The sequence below is a fragment of the Euprymna scolopes genome, chromosome 22 (assembly GCF_053919585.1).
Source record: "Euprymna scolopes isolate OS-2025 chromosome 22, ASM5391958v1, whole genome shotgun sequence".
In the NCBI taxonomy this organism is placed as follows: domain Eukaryota; kingdom Metazoa; phylum Mollusca; class Cephalopoda; order Sepiida; family Sepiolidae; genus Euprymna; species Euprymna scolopes.
The window spans coordinates 91,305,293-91,324,233 of record NC_136503.1 but is presented as its reverse complement, the minus strand read 5'-3'; the positions used below and the strand labels follow the sequence as shown (position 1 = coordinate 91,324,233).

The following is an 18,941-nucleotide window of genomic DNA, read 5'->3' as shown; positions in this document are numbered from 1 at the left end:
ACTATGCTGAATAAGAAAATCTCATTTAAAATTTGCAGAGGCAAGTAGTTTTCGAGATATAAAGACCTGTACTATGCACTATAATTCATTGGCGGCCATGAATAAACACTCCCAACCTCCTCATATTAAGAACGGCTTTCGGAATAAACAACAGCCATGCCTAACCATGTGTTTTAACCTTTTACCTGTCTTTCGTCTGTTAAAAACGGCTTTTGGAATAAATACTACCATTCTCTCCCCATGTTAAGAACAGCTTTTGGAATAAACACCCCCAACCTACCCATGTTAAAAATTGTGGAGGTTGACCTAATGTGAAAATTTACCTTTTGTTTTTTTAATAAATTGTTAGTTGAAAGCACAGAATAGTGACAAAACACCATCCCCTCCCCTTGGTAAGAATGGCTAAAAAAATAAAGGTTTTCTTGGTAGAAACTTTTCTGTATTTCACCTAACAATTTCTGGTACTAATGCACTTACAGATCTGCACAATTTTTTAAATCGGATTTCCAAGTTTAATTAAAGTTTTATGATATGTTTTTTTTATTCAGTTGTAAAGTTAAAGTACAGAATAGGTACAAAACACCCTCCATTCTCCATGTTAAGAAAGGCTTTTTAAATAATAATGTTATTATTTCAGCACGGATCACTCTCTGCATGAGTACCTAATATTTTTATTCATTTATTTTTTTTAGCCATTCTTACCATAGAGAGGGGATGGTGTTTTGTAACTATTCTGTGCTTTCAACTAACAATTTATTATTAAAAAAAGATATTGTGAAATTATAAAAAAATAAAAAGATATTGTGAAAGTTGAATTTAACTTGAAAAAAAAAAAAAAACAACAACGTGAACGGCGTGTTCAACATTGTAGCCGAGCTTATTTGGCAATAAGGTCACGTTAGTTGATTAATGAGTGCTAATGCACTTACTTATCCGCGCTGTTTTTTAAATCGTATTTCCAAGTTTAATTAAAGTTTTATATGTTTGTTTTGGTATTTTTTTAGATTAGGTCCACCTCCACAATTTTCTTTTAAATGGCGACTTTTATAGGTTTCCGACTATGCTGAATACGGAAATCGTATTGAAATTTTGCAGAACTAAGTAGTTATCGAGATATGAATAGTTGTTTTATGCATTGTATTTTTTGGCGGCCATCTTTGTTATGCGTGTAGATTTGTTTATGTAAAACAGATGGCCGCCAGAGATTACAATGCATTATACAACTTTTTATATCTCGGTAACTACTTATTTCTGAAAAATTTCAATGCGATTTCCGTATTCAGCATAGTCGAAAAACCTATAAAAGTCGTCATTTAAAAGAAAATTGTGGAGGTGGACCTATTCTAAAAATTTACCGTTTTTTTATTCAATTGTAAGGTTAAAGTACAGAATAGGTACAAAACACCCTCTTCTCCCCATGTTAAGATTGGCTTTTTAAATAATAACATTATTTCAGCACGGATCAATAAGTGCATGAGTATCCAATTTCTTTAATAAAAAAAAAAGCATTCATATTTTCTTATATAAAAACAACTTCTGTAAAAAAAAAAAAGTGTATTTTCAATTTCTGTTAAAAAAGGTTTTCTTAAAAAAAAAACTCCGGTAAAAAAAAGCAAAAAACAAAACATTAATTGGTACTCATTGCAGAGGGATCCGTGCTGAAATAATAACGTTATTATTTAAAAACCCATTCTTAACATGGGGAGGGGAGGGTATTTTGTACCTATTCTGTACTTTAACCTTACAATTGAATAAAAAACATCATAAAACGTTAATTAAACTTGGAAATACGATTTAAAAAATAGTGTGGATCACTCTCTGCATTAGCACTGGAAGTACAGAATAGTTAGAAAACATCCCCCCTCCCCATGTTAAGAATGGCTTTCTAAATAATAATGTTAATGTTTCAGTACTGTTCCTTGTCTGCTTAACTTTAACTTTTGTTTATTAAATTGCTAGATGAAAGTACAGAATAGTTACAAAACACCCCCTCCTTCCCATGTTAAGAATGGCTTTTTAAATAATAACGTCATTATTTCAGCACGGTAGCTTCTCTGCATAAGTACCATGTTTTGTTTATTAAATTGTTAGGTGAAAGTAAAGAATAGTTACAAAATACCGTCCCCTTGTTAAGAATGTCTTTCTTAATAACATTATTTCAGCACAGTATTTTCTATGCATAAGTATTATCTATTTTTGTTTATTAAATTGTTAGGTGAAAGTATAGAATAGATGCAAAACTTCCTCCCCGTGTTAAGAGTATATTTCTAAATAATAACGGTATTATTTCAGCACAGTATCTTCTCTGCATAAGTACCATCTTTTGTTTATTAAATTGTTAGGTAAAAGTATAAAATAGTTACAGAACACCCTCCCCTTCTCATGTTAAGAATGGCTTTCTTATTAACATTATTTCAGCACGGTACCTTCTCTGCATAAGTACCATCTTTTGTTTATTAAATTGTGAGGTGAAAGTATAGAATAATTACAAAACGCCCTCCCCATGTTAAGAATGGCTTTCTAAATAATGTTATTATTTTAGCACGGTACTTTCTCCGCATAAGTACCATGTTTTGTTTATTAAATTGTGAGGTGAAAGTACGTACTCATGCAGAGAGTGATCTGTGCTGAAATAATAATGTTATTATTTAAAAACCCATTCTTAACATGGGGAGGGGAGGGTTTTTTGTACCTAATCTGTACTTTTAACCTTACAATTGAATAAAAAAAACATAATAAAACTTTAATTAAACGTGGAAATACAATTTAAAAAATAGTGCAGATCACTATCTGCATTAGCACCAAATATTATTTAAGCACGTTACCAATCTGTAAATTTTATTTGAAAAAAACCTGTACTTTCACCTAACAATTTATAGTTTTAATAATAAAAAAGTTCATATTTTCTTATATCGAAACAACTGTTTAAAAAAACAAAAAAAAACAAACAAAAAACACTTTGTCTTTTATGCTTCAACTGAAAACGCAAGCGAGCAACTTTTTTTTTGTCTGATATAATAAAGAAAAAATTTTTAAATTAAAAAATTTGGAAAATAAACGAATGAATTATGTTTTTTTTTTTTACTTAACGATTAAACAGAAAATGAAATCTTCTAATTCGTTTTGTCAAATCGTGGTGTATGAAATGAATGGAAATGGAAGTTCAGTTCTACCAACAAGACAGGTCCGCACTATCGGCTTACGAAAAATATTTTTATTTTATTTAATATTTTTTAATTTTTTTAATTTGTTAATTTATTTTAATAACGTGGAAACATCCCTCAACTCTAAAGATGGGTTGTCTGAAAATTTCAAATAAATTGGTAATGTAGAAATATGGTTTTATCGATTTTGAATGAACCAAGAATTACATTTTTATATATATAGACTAGGGGCGATCCAAAAGTAATGCCTACTTTTATTCCACTTGAATGGATCGGAGAGGATTGCAAATTGCATTTTTATAATGAATGAATTTATGCGTTCATGACCTGAAAGTTTCATCTCTCTGTGGCAGATATTGGCGGTGAGAGACTCTAAGAAAGCAACCATTGTTATAGACGTTCTTCAAAAGCGGAGGTCACATCATTGCAGAAAAAATGCATGCAGAAAAAATTAAACTGATCAACATTCATCGGTGCCTGTTGAACGTTTATGAAGCTGATACATTGATGTCTGCATAGTTAGGAGATGGGTTCATTAATTTCAGACTGGCAACAGAGATGTGAGTGACAAAGCATGCTTTAGATTTTTACAATTGCAGCATCAAAAGAGGCAAAAGTGAATTGAGAACAATGACTATTTAGAAAAATAAATTATGGAGCACACAAAATAAAGTGTTAATGGATTTGCTAATGAAGTAGAGCTGCATATTTTTAGTATTTTATTATAAAGGCCATGTCTTAACTATACATGCAAACTATGAAATGTTACTTTTGTTTGATTTCAATAATTTCTACATTTTTCCAGCTTGAGAGCTTCTCATAACATAGTCATTCGTACAGGAAGTTTGAAGAATTATCATTAATATTTCATTTTTTCTACTCTTGTCTTTGTCTTTTAGATACTCTACATTTTCAGCCTAAATACAGGTTACTTATCTCAACATAGACCTTTATTGTGGAGACTTTCTTTTACATTATAGATTGACAGAATAACATTTTAACAGATTACCAGAATGGTTTCATTAACAGTCAATTTCATTATTCTAACATTTTCATGCTTATTTATTTCTGATATAATAAGTGAAATTATATCCTAAAAATTTCCTAATACAATAGAAATACATGTATGGTCAGGGTGAATAAATATTTTGTTAATGTTCTGCTAACATATAGTTACAACCTGTAAAGAAAGTTTGAAGACAATTGCTCAGATAATGTGAAAAGTGTATGACAGAAAACAGCATCAGTTTTTTCACAAAAAAAAAAAACATGCTGGAGATGGAGAACTAGCCAGGAAAGATGCTGAATCTGGTTTGTAAATTCTCCATGTTGGGTGGAATTATATTTTTGAATTCTGGAATCAAAAGTTCATTCTATCGTTGGCTAGTATGATTCAAGAAATATTAATATGGTTAAATGAAGGAAATTTTTGAGGCAAAATATTATTAAATGCACAAAACACACTTCATGAAGAATTAGGAACACTTTTTTCATGATAATACAGAAATGATGAGTCAATTTATTTCTACTGATTCATTAAAACCAAACAAAAATATAATTGTATATAAATTGTTATGTGACCTGATGTTACCAAGGATCAGTTACATTCAAATTGCTTTTGTAAATATTCCGACTGTTTATAGCCATTTATAGCTCAACATCCTAATTTATGAACCTAGTTCTGATTTAATAAGAATGAAACAAAACATAAGAAAAAACAAAGAGACATAAGTAAGACAAGAAGACATGAGAAAAAACAACAAAAACAAATAAGTGAGAAAACAAGCAAAAACACAAATAATGAATGATAAAAATTATTAAAAGAATAAAATTATTTCTGTTATCTGATTTTTTAAGGTGACTATTTAAAAATTAATATTTTATTTAAATATATTATCATAAAATATATTAACCTATTACAAATAACATGGTAAAACAATGCAAAATTAAAGTTTGCTAGTCAAAATGAAAATTTAATTTATCAAATTAAATGTTATTCAAGTCAAACATTTAAAATATTTCCAACATTATTTATTTTATGGCACAATCAGAAAAAAAAAGTTTAGCATTTTACAAAATAAAATATGTTTATTATCGTCAGAATCCCTTTGGCAAACTCTGACTATCTCTATTTTGCATTTGTTACCAACAAAATTTCTTCAGTAAAAGTAACAAACAAATGGGAAATGGAGATTAACACATAATTGATTAAAAAAATGTTCTCGTTTGGTTTGCCAAAGGGATTTTTATGACAATAAACATATTAACCCATAATTAATTAAAAAATATTCTAGTTTGGTTTGCCAAAGGGATTTTAATGACAATAAACGTATTAACCCATAATTGATAAAAAAAATGTGCTATTTATGAAAGACAAGTTAGAGAAATTCCGAATTTGTCTTTTTGTATTACAAAAAGATTCAATTTGGTGACAATGCATCAGAATTAACAGAATTTGTTGTTCGCATCAGAGTTTTTTTTTTTTTTTTTAAAGATTTTTGATTCCATAGTAGATTGAGAAGAGTTGAGAGCAACCTAAAGGTTCACTTTTAATCCTTTCCTTTTGATGCTGCTACTCCTTTCCTTTTGACACTAACCTTATAATGCTGTTTCATCAAGTAGCATTTTTTTTAGGTTTTGGTATGACTTGAATGAGGAATGAACTCCTTTGCCCATTAGTGGACATTGTAACCTAATGGTTACAATGTCCACTAATGCTAAATAAACCGAAAATAAAATATTTCCCTAAATTATAAATGGAAAAAAAACTTTGAATCATTTAAAATTAGGCTAAAACATCCTCAGAAACCTACTGATTGCAAATATCTTGTATGTTAGCTTGTAGATCAATAATCACAAACTAATGCATTAACAGACATAGAGGTAATTCAATCAGAAAAAGAGAGATGAATATTTTGTAAAAACATATCATATAAAGTTATCTTGCGATATTTTAAAAGTTAAAACAAAATAGTATTTAAAGTGACATGTCAAATTTTGATTTGGACTAATTTTTCAATTTGAAATATGTAAACTTTAAAAACTGACAAATGTGCTAACACATAAAAGATTGGTTCTATACATCAACCATTATGATGCTTGCATAGGATGGCTTTAAGACATTGACTTTCAAAGTAGTCTATTTATTTGTCTTTCCTCATACCATTTTTATCACTTCTTCCCAGATTCTTCTTGGTCTTCCCATGTGAATTCAATCTGCTGTCTTATCTGTTCTGCATCTAATCATGCAAAAACGCTCATTCTTTCAATGTGAATATGTGGAGAAAGAAGTGGCTTACCGTTAAAGCGGCTGCACGTTTGTGCATGCAAAGCACAAATTGAGAATCAAGATGGTGCCCGCATGCGTTTATGTGGAAAAAAGTCTCGTGGAATCTCGGGGAATCTCGGAGAATCTCGTACCCTGATTCCATAAATAACGAGGAAAGGAAAGCGGGAGGACAAACGATTTTTAGTCAATAAAGCGAATGGACGTGTGTAAAAGAAGAGGTAGAAGAAAAGAGTGTGGTGAACGAAACAAACAACGACGCGGTTGAAAGTAGAGTTGTAACGAACACAAGCTATTCCGGCATGACGTCAGGATTTGACCCCAAGCTAATTCCCCTGTTTGATGGCAGTAGCACTGATCACTCAGTGCAGGAATGGGTGGAAAAAGCAGAATTAATATGTCAGCTCAGTGGGGTGAAGCGTATGGAATGCGTGGTCCCAATGCACCTCACTGGGGGAGCATATGCAGTATACCAGCAGTTGGCTGATGAGAAGAAAACAGATTTTGCCTGCATCAAGCGCGCCCTTTTTACAGCATTTGCATTAGATCCAGTTACTGCATGGAAGGAATTCATGGCCCGAAAATTACATCCCGGGAAAACGGTGGATGTGTATTTGGCTGAGCTAAAAAAGCTATCGGTCCTTTTTGGAGGGATGTCAGACAAAGGCTTGGTGTGCGCCTTTGTTGCAGGATTACCTAAGAGTGTGGAAGATCTGCTCCGTGCCTCATCCCAAGTGAACGAGATGGACATATCGGAAACTTGACGGGCCGCAGTGCTACAAGTGCAAAAAACGCGGACACCTGGTCCGTACCTGTCCGGGAAACGGGCAAGGGGAAGAAGCTACAGCGCCAGTCTTCTCCCCAGATTGTCATTGAGCAGGGCGCTACCCACTGTAAGCATACACATTAATGGAAGCGAGTGCCTTGCACTTGTGGACACTGGGTGCACCCAGACTCTCGTAAGCAAGATATGCTGTGCCACTTGGAAAGCAGAGAGAATTCCGGTACTAACTGTAGGCGGAGGTTCACTAGCCTCTTGTGGGGTGAGCATTATCCGCGCAAGCATCAACGACGGGCCTGCAGTAGCCGTGCGAGCCCTGGTTGTGGAGGGAGAGCTTCTCGGGTACGACCTACTCCTGGGTATGGACTTGATTACACAACTGGGTGGAATTATTGTGGACAGAACCAGCAAGGTACAGTTCTCCCGATGTGAGGAACATATTTGTGCTGCCATAACTCTCAACGAGCCTGACTTTCATGCAGAGTATGATAGAAACACAAATGCATGGACGGCGTCTTGGAAGTGGTCAAACGATCAGCCACCAATATCCTTGCAGAACCGGTTATCGGAATATCCCCCACCCATGTGGCTATGGGAACAGTATGAAGAAGAACTGCAAACGTGGATCAACAATGGCTGGCTTCTTCCATACCCAGAGGATGAGCTTGGCCCCCCGCGAGGGCTGATTCCCTTGATTGCTGTCATACAAGAGACCAAACAAAAGGTCCGCCCCATCCTAGACTACCGTGAGCTCAATGAGCATGTTGACCCATATACGGCAAGGGTTGATGTGTGTGCACTCAAATTAAGGGAGTGGCGATAGCAGGGATCGAACGTGGCAACTCTGGACCTACGCAGGGCCTATCTGCAAATAAGCATTGAGAAGAAATTGTGGCCATTTCAGACTGGAAATTGGAGGAACCCGGTATTGTCTAACCAGGCTAGGGTTCGGTCTAAATGTGGCCCCAGGCATTATGACAGCAATCATGCATGCTATCCGGCAGCAAGATGAGGCAGTGCAACAGGCAACATCCTCATATATCGATGATATATTCGTCAATGAGAGCCTCATGTCAGCGCAATCGGTTAGAATGCACTTTGAGAGCTTTGGACTGACATGTAAGGAACCAGAGCGTCTGTGCGATGGAGCAAAAGTTCTCAGCCTGCACGTGCGCAATAGCAAGGAGGGACTTTGCTGGAGAAGAGGAAGCCGCGTCCCCAAGGTCCCATCAAACATCACTCGACAAACAGTGTTTTCGCTTTGTGGAAAGATGGTAGGCCATTTCCCTGTGTGCGGTTGACTCAGGGTGGCCGTGGCAGCCATAAAAAGACGTGCAAAAGCCGTGTCGTCGGGATGGGACAATGCAGTACATGGTGTCACCCTAAGGAGCATGCTGACAGAGACTGTGTCCAGGGTGACCAGTGATGACCCCGTTCAGGGAAAGTGGTGCGTCAGCGGGAATGAGTTCACGGTCTGGGTGGATGCTAGTTCACTGGCCCTTGGAGTTGCCCTGGCAGTTAATGATTCCATTATTGAAGATGCCTGTTGGCTTCGGCCAGAGAATGATTCGAGGCACATAAACCTGGCCGAACTTGATGCCACATTGAAGGGCGTTAACTTGGCGCTTCAATGGCAAGCCAAGGTTCTACATATCATGACTGACTCGGCATGCACTCATCGGTGGATAACCGATGCATTAAGTGGAAGAGCATGGCTGACGACACATGCACTGAGTGAGATGTTAATTCGAAGATGGCTTGCCACCTTGGTCAACACCATCACAGAGTACGACCTGACTATGGACGTGGTGTTGATCAGGTCTGCGCTCAACAGAGCAGATGCTCTGACAAGAGTCCCTCAACGATGGCTTCTGGCTGGTGCTCGGAGAGATTCTGATAATCTGCAAAACACATGTACAGCAGTTGTGTGTAATGTGGATGCAGCGCGCATCATGGACATTCATCGACAGTGTGGACATCCTGGCATCAAGTGGACACTGTACTTTGTCAAGATGATTGATCCAGGAGTAGAAAAAAAGATATCCAAAGAGTGGTGGAAAGTTGCGAGGCCTGCCAATCCATCGACTCAGCTCCAGCACAATGGAAGAAAGGGGAGTTGGGAGTGAGTAGTAAGTGGCAGAGAGTGGGCATGGACATCACACACTACAGTGGCAACCACTTCCTTACCCTCATCGATTGTGGGCCTACACGTTTCACAGTCTGGAGACTCCTCGGGCGCCAGGACTCTTGCAACATTATTCGCCAGCTGTCATCCGTGTTCTGTGAAAGAGGTTGTGCCTGATGAAGTGCTGACGGACAACGACCCAGCCTTTTGCAGCCATCAGATGAGGCAGTTCTGACAAGAATGGGGTGTGCGGCTGTGGCTTAGATGCGCTTATGTGCCTTCTGACAATGGTATAGCTGAGAGAAGCCATCGCAGCATCAAAACAATTGCAGCCAGGAAGCAGTGCACCATCGCAGAAGCTGTGTACTGGTATAATCTCATGCCAAAGGATGGCGTCTCTCCAGGAATGGCGCCTGCAAACGCAATCTATCAATACTGTGTCTGAGAAAACGGAATCCACCCCGATACAACTGTGGCCACTGAGATAGAACGGAATCGATATGCCAAAGGGGATGCTGTCTGGGTGAAGCCGCCAGGAAACCGATGTACTGACAAGTATAAACGGGGCACAGTGACCGATGTGGTGAGTCAGCAGTGTGTCCAGGTTGATAGCGTACCCCGTCACGTTAGGGACCTAAGGCCGGCGACACATGTACAACCTCCAGTGGACAATGAGAGTGATTCTGACTGAGACGAGTGGGCCATCGCTTTGGTTTGCACCATTCCTATCAAGCAATGACTCTGATATCAGTAGTCTCCATGGAGATGAAGCCTTCCCCGACCATCAGGCGGTGGATGAGAGCGCACGCGAAGACGAGAGCAGCACTGTCCCCCTTCGCAGAAGCACCCGACGGCAGCGATCGCCACCCCCCTGCTGTCTCTGTGATCATGAGGTCAGGGGGAAGTGTGGAGAAAGAAGTGGTTTACCGTTAAAGCGGCTGCGCGTTTGTGCATGCAAAGCACAAATTGAGAAGATGGCGCCCGCATGCGTTTATGTGGAAAAAAGTCTCGTGGAATCTCGGGGAATCTCGGAGAATCTCGTACCCTGATTCCATAAATAACGAGGAAAGGAAAGCGGGAGGACAGACGATTTTTAGTCACTAAAGCGAACAGACGTGTGTAAAAGACAAGGTAGAAGAAAAGAGTGTGGTGAACGAAACAAACAACGACGTGGTTGAAAGTAGAGTTGTAACGAACACAGAATATAGCAACAAATCTCCTCTTTTACACACAACTATATTGTCCACACTTAATCTTCTTCTAAGGTCATTAGAACTCATCTTCTCTTTTAGATTCATTTTTCATATTTCTTTCCATACAATTCTCATTGGCCAGTTTTCACTTCCATACATCATCGTCTTAGATATGCTTTATACACTCTTCTTTCCATGGTTGAAAATTCTGGTTTCATCAAAGCTAATTTTTTTTAATGTCAGAATTGCATAAATGTCCCATTTTTGTAAAATAATAGTGATTGAGTGAATATAAAAATATTCTGTGAAAAATAAAAGATTGAAGTGAAAAATTCGTGAAATAAATTTATTCTGTTTTTCCAGATGCAAAACACATCATTCTAAAAATTATGAATAAAACCATTTCTCGACCACGAGATGAAAAGAATGAAAATCGACCTGTAACAGGTAAGTTTTTGTTGGACATTTAATTTTTTTTTCACCCAATTTTTAGAAAAGGAATAATTGAAAGTGTGAATAATTTAGATTCAAGATTGACAGAGAATGCCAAACAAGCTTGTAGTTAGTTTTAATAATTCAGGTATTAAACATAAATGAGTCATAATGAACCACCGAATTTGGGAGAAACATCCACCATAAAATCTCTGTCTCTCTTCTCTATTTTCTCTCTCTCTCTCTCTCGTTTTTATATCTTCATATCTTTCCACTATCTTATAAATTTACTATAGACATAAAAAAAAAAAAAAAATCTTTTTCTTTCCTTTTTATTGTTTAACGTTTATTAAAAACACTTCCAGGGGTTCCAAAGCCAAACTATTTAGTTCCAAATAGAGTTATATCCTTTGACCAGCATTGAGCGTCATCTCCTACACTGATGAAGCATGAAAGCATTAGTGTCTTTAGGTATTAAAATAATCTCCATATATAATAAAATGATATAATGTCATATAAATTATTAAATATTATTACGTACATAAAATATATACCCATGGACATGAATATTTCTAGCTTTCAGCTATCATCAGCATCTGCAGTCTGATGTTCTATCAATGAGGTACAATGGCTCGGCACTTGAATTTTTGCTGTTTTTGTTGCTTTAAATTTAAGATTTGTTCCTGTTGTTTTTTTTTAGCAATAGTAACAGCTTCAAAATTCTGTTATTTATTTATTTAATGCATAAAACATATACCTATTTATGCACGTAATGTTTAATAATAATAATAATAATAATATATATATATATATATATATGTAATAAAACGAAAATAAAACATTAAAATAATGGAAATGTCACCAAATATCAGGTGCTACCCAAAACATAAAGTTTTATGAATGGAGAAATATGAAAGTTTATAAGAAAACATTTAACACATCAAAGGCAATAAATGACCAAGTTCTCTCTGATTCTCTCTCCTCTGATCTTGAGCATGTAGTAAAATGGAGAAAGAGGTGGCTGGTTACTTTTAATACATATAAAACCAAGCTTCTATCTTTACATCATCAATGCTCTGATCCCCATCTGGCATCCATTGAAATAAATGGCTCTCGTCTTTAGGAGGTTCCATATTTCGACAAGCCTCTGGACTTTATTCCTGATCTGAAATGAAACACGTACATCAAATCTGTTGCCAAGGTTACTGGAAAAATGGTAGGATCCTTCTACCACTCCAGTAGATATCTCACTGCTGATGCAATTCTCTATCTATATAAGAGCCAAGTACGTCCAACGATGGAGTACTGTTGCCACATCTGGGCAGGAGCTGCTAGAAGCAGCTTTTCCTGCCTTGGCAGAGTTCAAAATAGACTTCATAGCTTAGTAGGGGATGCCTTTTTCTCTTCCCTGCAACCTCTTCCCCACAGAAGAGACATTGTGAGCCTGTCTCTGCTTTATCATTATTTTCATGGCAAGTGCTCGTCTGAGCTTCAATCTATGGTCCCCCCCCCTTGCCAATCTTTCATGAAAAACACCCATCTAGCTGAAACCACTGTCAATAATTTTCCCTACTCTTTACCGGTGTCTAAACTGAAACATTGATTCCATGAACAAAGCTTCTTTCTTAGAACTGCATGCCTGTCGAACTCTCTTCCGTTAGTCTGTTTTCCAGCTGACTACAATTTGGGTGTCTTCAAGTTCAACATAAACAAATTCTTGATGAACCGTCCCATTAAATGTTCCAATTTACCAAATTTCTACTACTAACGTTTACTAAGAAATTATCCCATTGACTACTATACACTGAATAACCCTTATCCTCGAGTGGCCTCTGGGCTTTGATAAGTGGTGCCCTCTTTGTAAAAATAAAAAAAAAGAATGATTGCAGACATTTCCCTCTGAACCAAAGTATCATAGGTTTGCCACACACAAATTCAATACATCTAAGCTATTAGCCACTATCTTGTGTAACTTTTGAATACTTTTTCAGACACATTCAATCATGATAATAAAATACTACATTACATCCTAGGAGCAACACCATCACAATCACAACATCTTTAGAAGAAGGAGTACCTATTTTTCCCTCTAAGTCCAACCGCTAGGACAAATATTGCATCACACATCATCAATTACAATTAATAGACAATTATTTTCCAACATTATCACAACAGCAACCAATTGTTCCACCCTTTCTACATTACTAATGACTGTTTACCTTTCCTGCTAGAACTAATACATATACAAACATACATATCGTCTCAAGTAGTAAATGTATCTTCTACATTCTTCCATCTTTTTTTCTTTCTTTCTTTCTTTGTGTTTGTCAAAAACAAACAACCTACCTTAATAAATTCATAAACTTTACTGGTTTCATTTAATTTTTTTTATTGATAACAGTTTTTTTTTTTTCTGTTTCTTTTTTTTTATTTAAAAAAAAAATGGTTTCTTTGAATTAGCGAACACATATATTTTTGTTTTTATTTGTGTATGTAAAATTAGTTGGTATTTTTTGATGCTGTAACCCTGGCGTCGTTTAACCCCTAAGAACAGTCATTTCTGGATTTTGTTTCTCTAGAGCTTTATAAAAAGCACTTTTTCCAAATTTCTAACCTTAATAATTATGAAGACAAATCATAATAGTTGGAAAAATAAAAATGAATTACTTTTAGAACTGTAAGAATTTGAAAGTAGTTTTAAATATTCACATAAAGTGTGATTATTATAAAACACAAAACTAAAAATAATTGTCCAAGAGAATGTAAAAAAGATAACATCTAATAATTTACAATAGTTAAAAGTCTATACTTCTATATATATTTTTTTGTATTGATATTCATATTAAAAACCCTTTTTCTATGTATTTAAAAAGAAAATACAACTTTGTAATACATGCGTCATGGAATTGTATTTCTATATATATTTATGTATGCGTATATATATTTGTTTAAAAAATTTTACCTACCAAACTCCTTTGTCAGTTTTTGATCTACAGGCATGAAACTTAATAAAATGGGTATTCAAACTCATGCAAAACTTTATATTAGGGTTTTAGCCAGCGAAAATCGGTGCAACAGTGTAAATATTAAAGGAATGGAATTTGTCAGGTGAAGGTCGAATGACGGCATTACGAATATGCGTGTGTAATTAATAGCTATTGGTTCATGTTTTAAATTAAAGCCTTGCAGCAAACATGCCTTCATAGCTCAGGCATTAACATAACAAGCAAAAATAAATCGTAAGTTACACGTTTTGGTTTCGATTCTCGGTGAGTGGTGGCATACGAATCAGTTTTTTAAAAACTTTTTTAATCATTTCTATATATTAGGCCCAATGTCATATAATAATAAATACAAAATCTGTATTAATCAAAATATCATATTTAAGCATATTTTACGACCAGGCAATTCCGGGTTGCCTGCTGGTATACATATATAGAGAGAATTCCCCTTATATAATAGAGTAAAATATGCCTGCAAATACAAAATTCGTGTAGCATATTTTGTTTTTTGTCAGATATATTTGTTTTATATATATATAGATTAAAATATGTTTTTAAATACCTTAAGCATGTAGCATATATCATGTTTTAATGAACTTTTTTTTTATTTTCTTATGAATAGAACTTTAAGGAATGATAAATAAATTCCAGAGATTTATTTTGAATCAAAAATGATGAATCATTCCCGTCAAATATTTTCTTTGTAAATTTATACATAACAACATAAATTTATACATAACAACATAAATTTATACATAACAACATAAATTTATACATAACAACATAAATTTATACATAACAACATAAATTTATACATAACAACATTGGAAATGTTTCGAAAATCTCTTCCTTTGACCTTTGGCTTTCAAAGAATATTTTTTGTAAATTATTCATAACAACGTTGATCAAGAATATGTAGCTGAACACACACACATACAATACAACTCAATGTAAATATCTCCACTGGACCATTTGTAAAAGGTTGAATAATAAATACAGTAGCAAATCCTAGAAGCATGCACCAGAAAGAACAGTTGGAAATAAGTTATATACCATTCCCTATGACTATGCAATTCCTATAAGTATTTTAAAAATGGAGCTATTAAATCTAAAATTGATATAAAAATACAGGACAAGGAGGAAGAAGAAGCAACCCTAGTAAAAGTTAGTATCGCCAATAATGCTGGTTAAAACAGAACTGAGAAAGTTAACAGGTCTTATTAACGACATGAAAAAAAAAAAAACTGCAATCGTAAGAAGATCTCCATCATTCCAGTAATTATAGGAACAACTGGACTCATGGAAAAGAATTTCAAAAACTATCTGGAAAATATACCTGGTGTCCCAAGTGCAAAAGAGATACAAGCAATTACACTTAATGAGATGGTTAGAATATTGAAAAAGTATCCACAACAATAAACTACTTTATCAACAATTTTGTATCTCCGCGGTTAGTATATCGAAAAAGTGTGTCCATTAGAATGTATAGTGGGTAAATGTCTGGCATCCAACAGGATGCCCTATCCCTAGCTAGAACAAAATGATTAAAACAGTGAAAAAACAAAAAAAATTCCCACAAATGCTGCTCTTTATATAGAAGATACAAACATAAAGGCTATACAGTAGAAATGTTTTGATTGCAACTTTAATAAGCAATAATGTCTTAAGGCCGTTAGTTGTCTGGGTGATCATATTGGTTCTTATTAAAGGTATGATCAAAACATTTCCACTCGATGTGTTTTCTTTATATGTTTGTATGAAGAAAACTATTATTATAAATAGCTCTATTTATTATTGAGCACTATTAAATACTCACAATAGAGATACTCCTTATTTTTAATCCTATGGACACAAACTTTAAATTGAGGAATGGTCTCTATCAAACTCCTGTCAATTTTTAGTCTACGCTTAAAATTTGATATACACAGGATTTGGACCTGTGGTACAAATTCAGTTTAGTTTTTAGCCGATAAAAATAGCTGATGGATCAAAATTGAAAACAAATGGACTTGGCAGGTGTAGTTTTAAGCATACACATTTACATCTTTAACAGCATTATTTTTTTTAAAAGTTTTTGTATGTGTGTGGATTTAGGTTAGAAAGTAACAAATAACTATGTTTTGCTTTCGTCTTTTGAAATCACTACTATATATTAGGTATAATATAATAATAAATACAAAATCTGCATGAATTAAAATATATTGAAGTGTATTTTAGAACAAGGTAATGCGAGACAGCCTGCTAGAATATAAAAATAATACTAGAAAAAATAATGAGCTTAAGATTAGATTGTGTGAATCAGGAACAGTAAGTTTGTTAAATTATAAAGTTAAATTATAAAAAGTAAAAAGATAGCATTCAAAATTAGTCTCTTTCTGCTCTCTCTCTCTCTTTCTTGTCAGAGAAAATGGTAGACAGTAAGGTGGGATGCTTGGAATAAATCTTGATTGCATGCCTTTATAAAACTTAAGGCTTAAAATACTGTCAAATATGAGAAAGCAAAATGTTTAGAATCCCTACTTTCTGTGTGTGTGTGTGTCTTTACTCGTTTCATAATCAAAATGTCATATACCAAAAATCACATAATTTAATCAAGTAACTTATTTTAACTAAAATAATAAAAATTTACCATTTTTTTAGCAAACAAAAAGTTTTAATTATTTTTAATACAAACAGAATATCAGTACCCGAATTGAGTTGTCTCATGACCTTTGTAATAACCATATTTACAAAAGCCACAATTGTTTACCCTTGAATTTTAAAACTTAAAAAACATGACAGCTTCTGGTGCTCCCGTCTCGATTGTCATAAAATTTGATTTCTTATTTAAAAAAAAATTGATCACTTTACATGATTTTTGAAATATGACATTTTCGTTTCATGACAGGTACGTATATCATAAAGATTTGTTTGTATTTTTTGTATTAAAACAGATTCTGAATAAGAAACTAAAATTCATTAATTAATTATTGGGTTGAGAAGAAAGTTCTTGCAGGATTTTTAATTGGTCCCTCGACAAAGGAGGGATTGGACCTAGTAATTCATTCCTGTTTGTTTGTCAGGTCGCCTTTGACTGCATTAGACCAACTACTACTACTACTACTACTGATAGTGTTAATATTTATGTTTTGAAGCACAAATCTTTCTTAGAAGCTATGTTCATTTATTGATTTATCAGTCCATCATGTATTGTTTGAAATGACAGTTTCTGTGCTAGAGCACAGAAACTGTCATTTCATTTAGCATTTTATTTGAGCTTTTAAAAGAATGGTTATTTACTCATCACCTATGAATGATAAAAGTCACTCGATGGCTTAATGAGATGGGCAGATTGTCATTTGAATGATGAAGAACATTATGAAAGGATTTTGTCCCTCTCATTCATAGTTTTCATTCTTCTCATAATGTTGTTTATCATCCAACTGACAATCTTATTAAATCATTGTCCTCAAGTGATTTTTGGCCTTAGTAAATAGTGAGTCATTAGTATAGGATTTCGGGTCTTTTATCAAATCGATGCAGATATGATTAAGTTTGAAACATTAAAATGTATTGTGTGATTTTGCAGAAAAACTGGAAATACCAATTGCGAAACGCAACAAATTTATTGGAATTGGTGGTTACAATTTAAAGAAATTGAAAAGTGAAACTGGTAAGTAACTGTTTTCAGTGTTCTTCAAGAATATTGATAGTGATTAATGTGTTTGTAAGAATTGCTTCTCCATACAATAGAATTACATGTTTAAACATGCAACATATATTAAAGAAGACTAAAACTCAGAGTTTAAAGAAAAATGAAAAGTATTTATTGTATATAAAAACAAAAATATTTACAAATGATCTAAGGGAAATAAGCAAGTTCTTAATTCAGTTTTGTTTACATTTAAAAGAAAAACCGAGTTATTGCGAATTAGTAACAATATTCTTTGGTGAAAGAGAAGCTCATAAAATCTTTATAATTACCAAATGCCCAGTTTTTCTTTCAGTGTGCTTGTTTTTTATTAGATTCTTTTTGACCAGATTTGGATCCCAAGAAATATTGGCTGGAGTTAATCTAGTTAGCGTCTGACAACCTCGAGTGGCATAATCTCGTCAGCATCAGACAAAGCCAAACTCTTTGTCAAGAACTTTGCAGCTAATTCTACCCTTTGTGACCAAGGCCGCTAACTCCCAATATTTCCTCCTGTATCAGAAAACATGCTATGTGATATACGTATATCTGTACATTATGTTGCCAAGCTAATCAAAAACCTTGATTCCAGTAAAGCAACTGGCCCTGACGGTATTCCAATTATAGTACTCAAAAAACTTTAACCTGAACTAGCGCCCATACTTACAAAACTGTTTAAACGTTGTCTTAAGGAGAATCTCCCTGGAAAATCTCATCAGTATGCCCTGTATTTATGAATTCAGGTGATTGCTCATCCCCCTCTCAGTACAGGCCAATAAGTCTCCTGTGCATCATGAGTAAGTTGTTGGAATCTGTGTTAAATACAGAAGTAATCAACCATCTTAACAAAAATAACCTTCTTAGTGACACTCGATATGGTTTCCGTTCTGCTAGATCTACAGCAGATGTGCTTACAGTTAAATCTCATAGGATTAGCAAATCTCTCGATGGAGGCCACACTTCTAGGGCAATTGCTCTTGACATATCTAAGGCCTTTGATAGGGTATGGCATAAAGGTTTACTTCATAAGATCTCTAGCTATGGTATAGCTGGAAATGCCTTCTCAATTATTAAATCATTTCTTTCTGATAGGTTCATAAGAGTAGTAGTTGATGGGCAAAAATCACTATCAATAATTCCCCCCACTCTTTATCTGTGCCTAAACCTAAACGTAGATTCCATGAACAAAGCTTCTTTCTTAGAACTGCACGACTGTGGAATTGTCTTCCGTTTTCCGGCTGACTACAATATGGTTGTGTTCAAGTCTAACATAAATAAGTTCTTGATG

At 34.6% G+C, this 18,941-nt stretch overlaps 1 protein-coding gene across 1 annotated transcript in view; it reads left to right on the top strand.

Annotated features, from left to right (window-relative positions):
• Positions 1–18,941, top strand: part of LOC145243541 (polyribonucleotide nucleotidyltransferase 1, mitochondrial-like) — a 1,193,685-nt gene that overhangs the window by 905,865 nt on the left and 268,879 nt on the right. The window contains exons 21-22 of the mRNA XM_080106520.1: positions 10,913–10,996; positions 17,552–17,635. Coding sequence (XP_079962646.1) covers positions 10,913–10,996; positions 17,552–17,635 — 168 coding nt within the window. The remainder of the gene's footprint in view (positions 1–10,912; positions 10,997–17,551; positions 17,636–18,941) is intronic.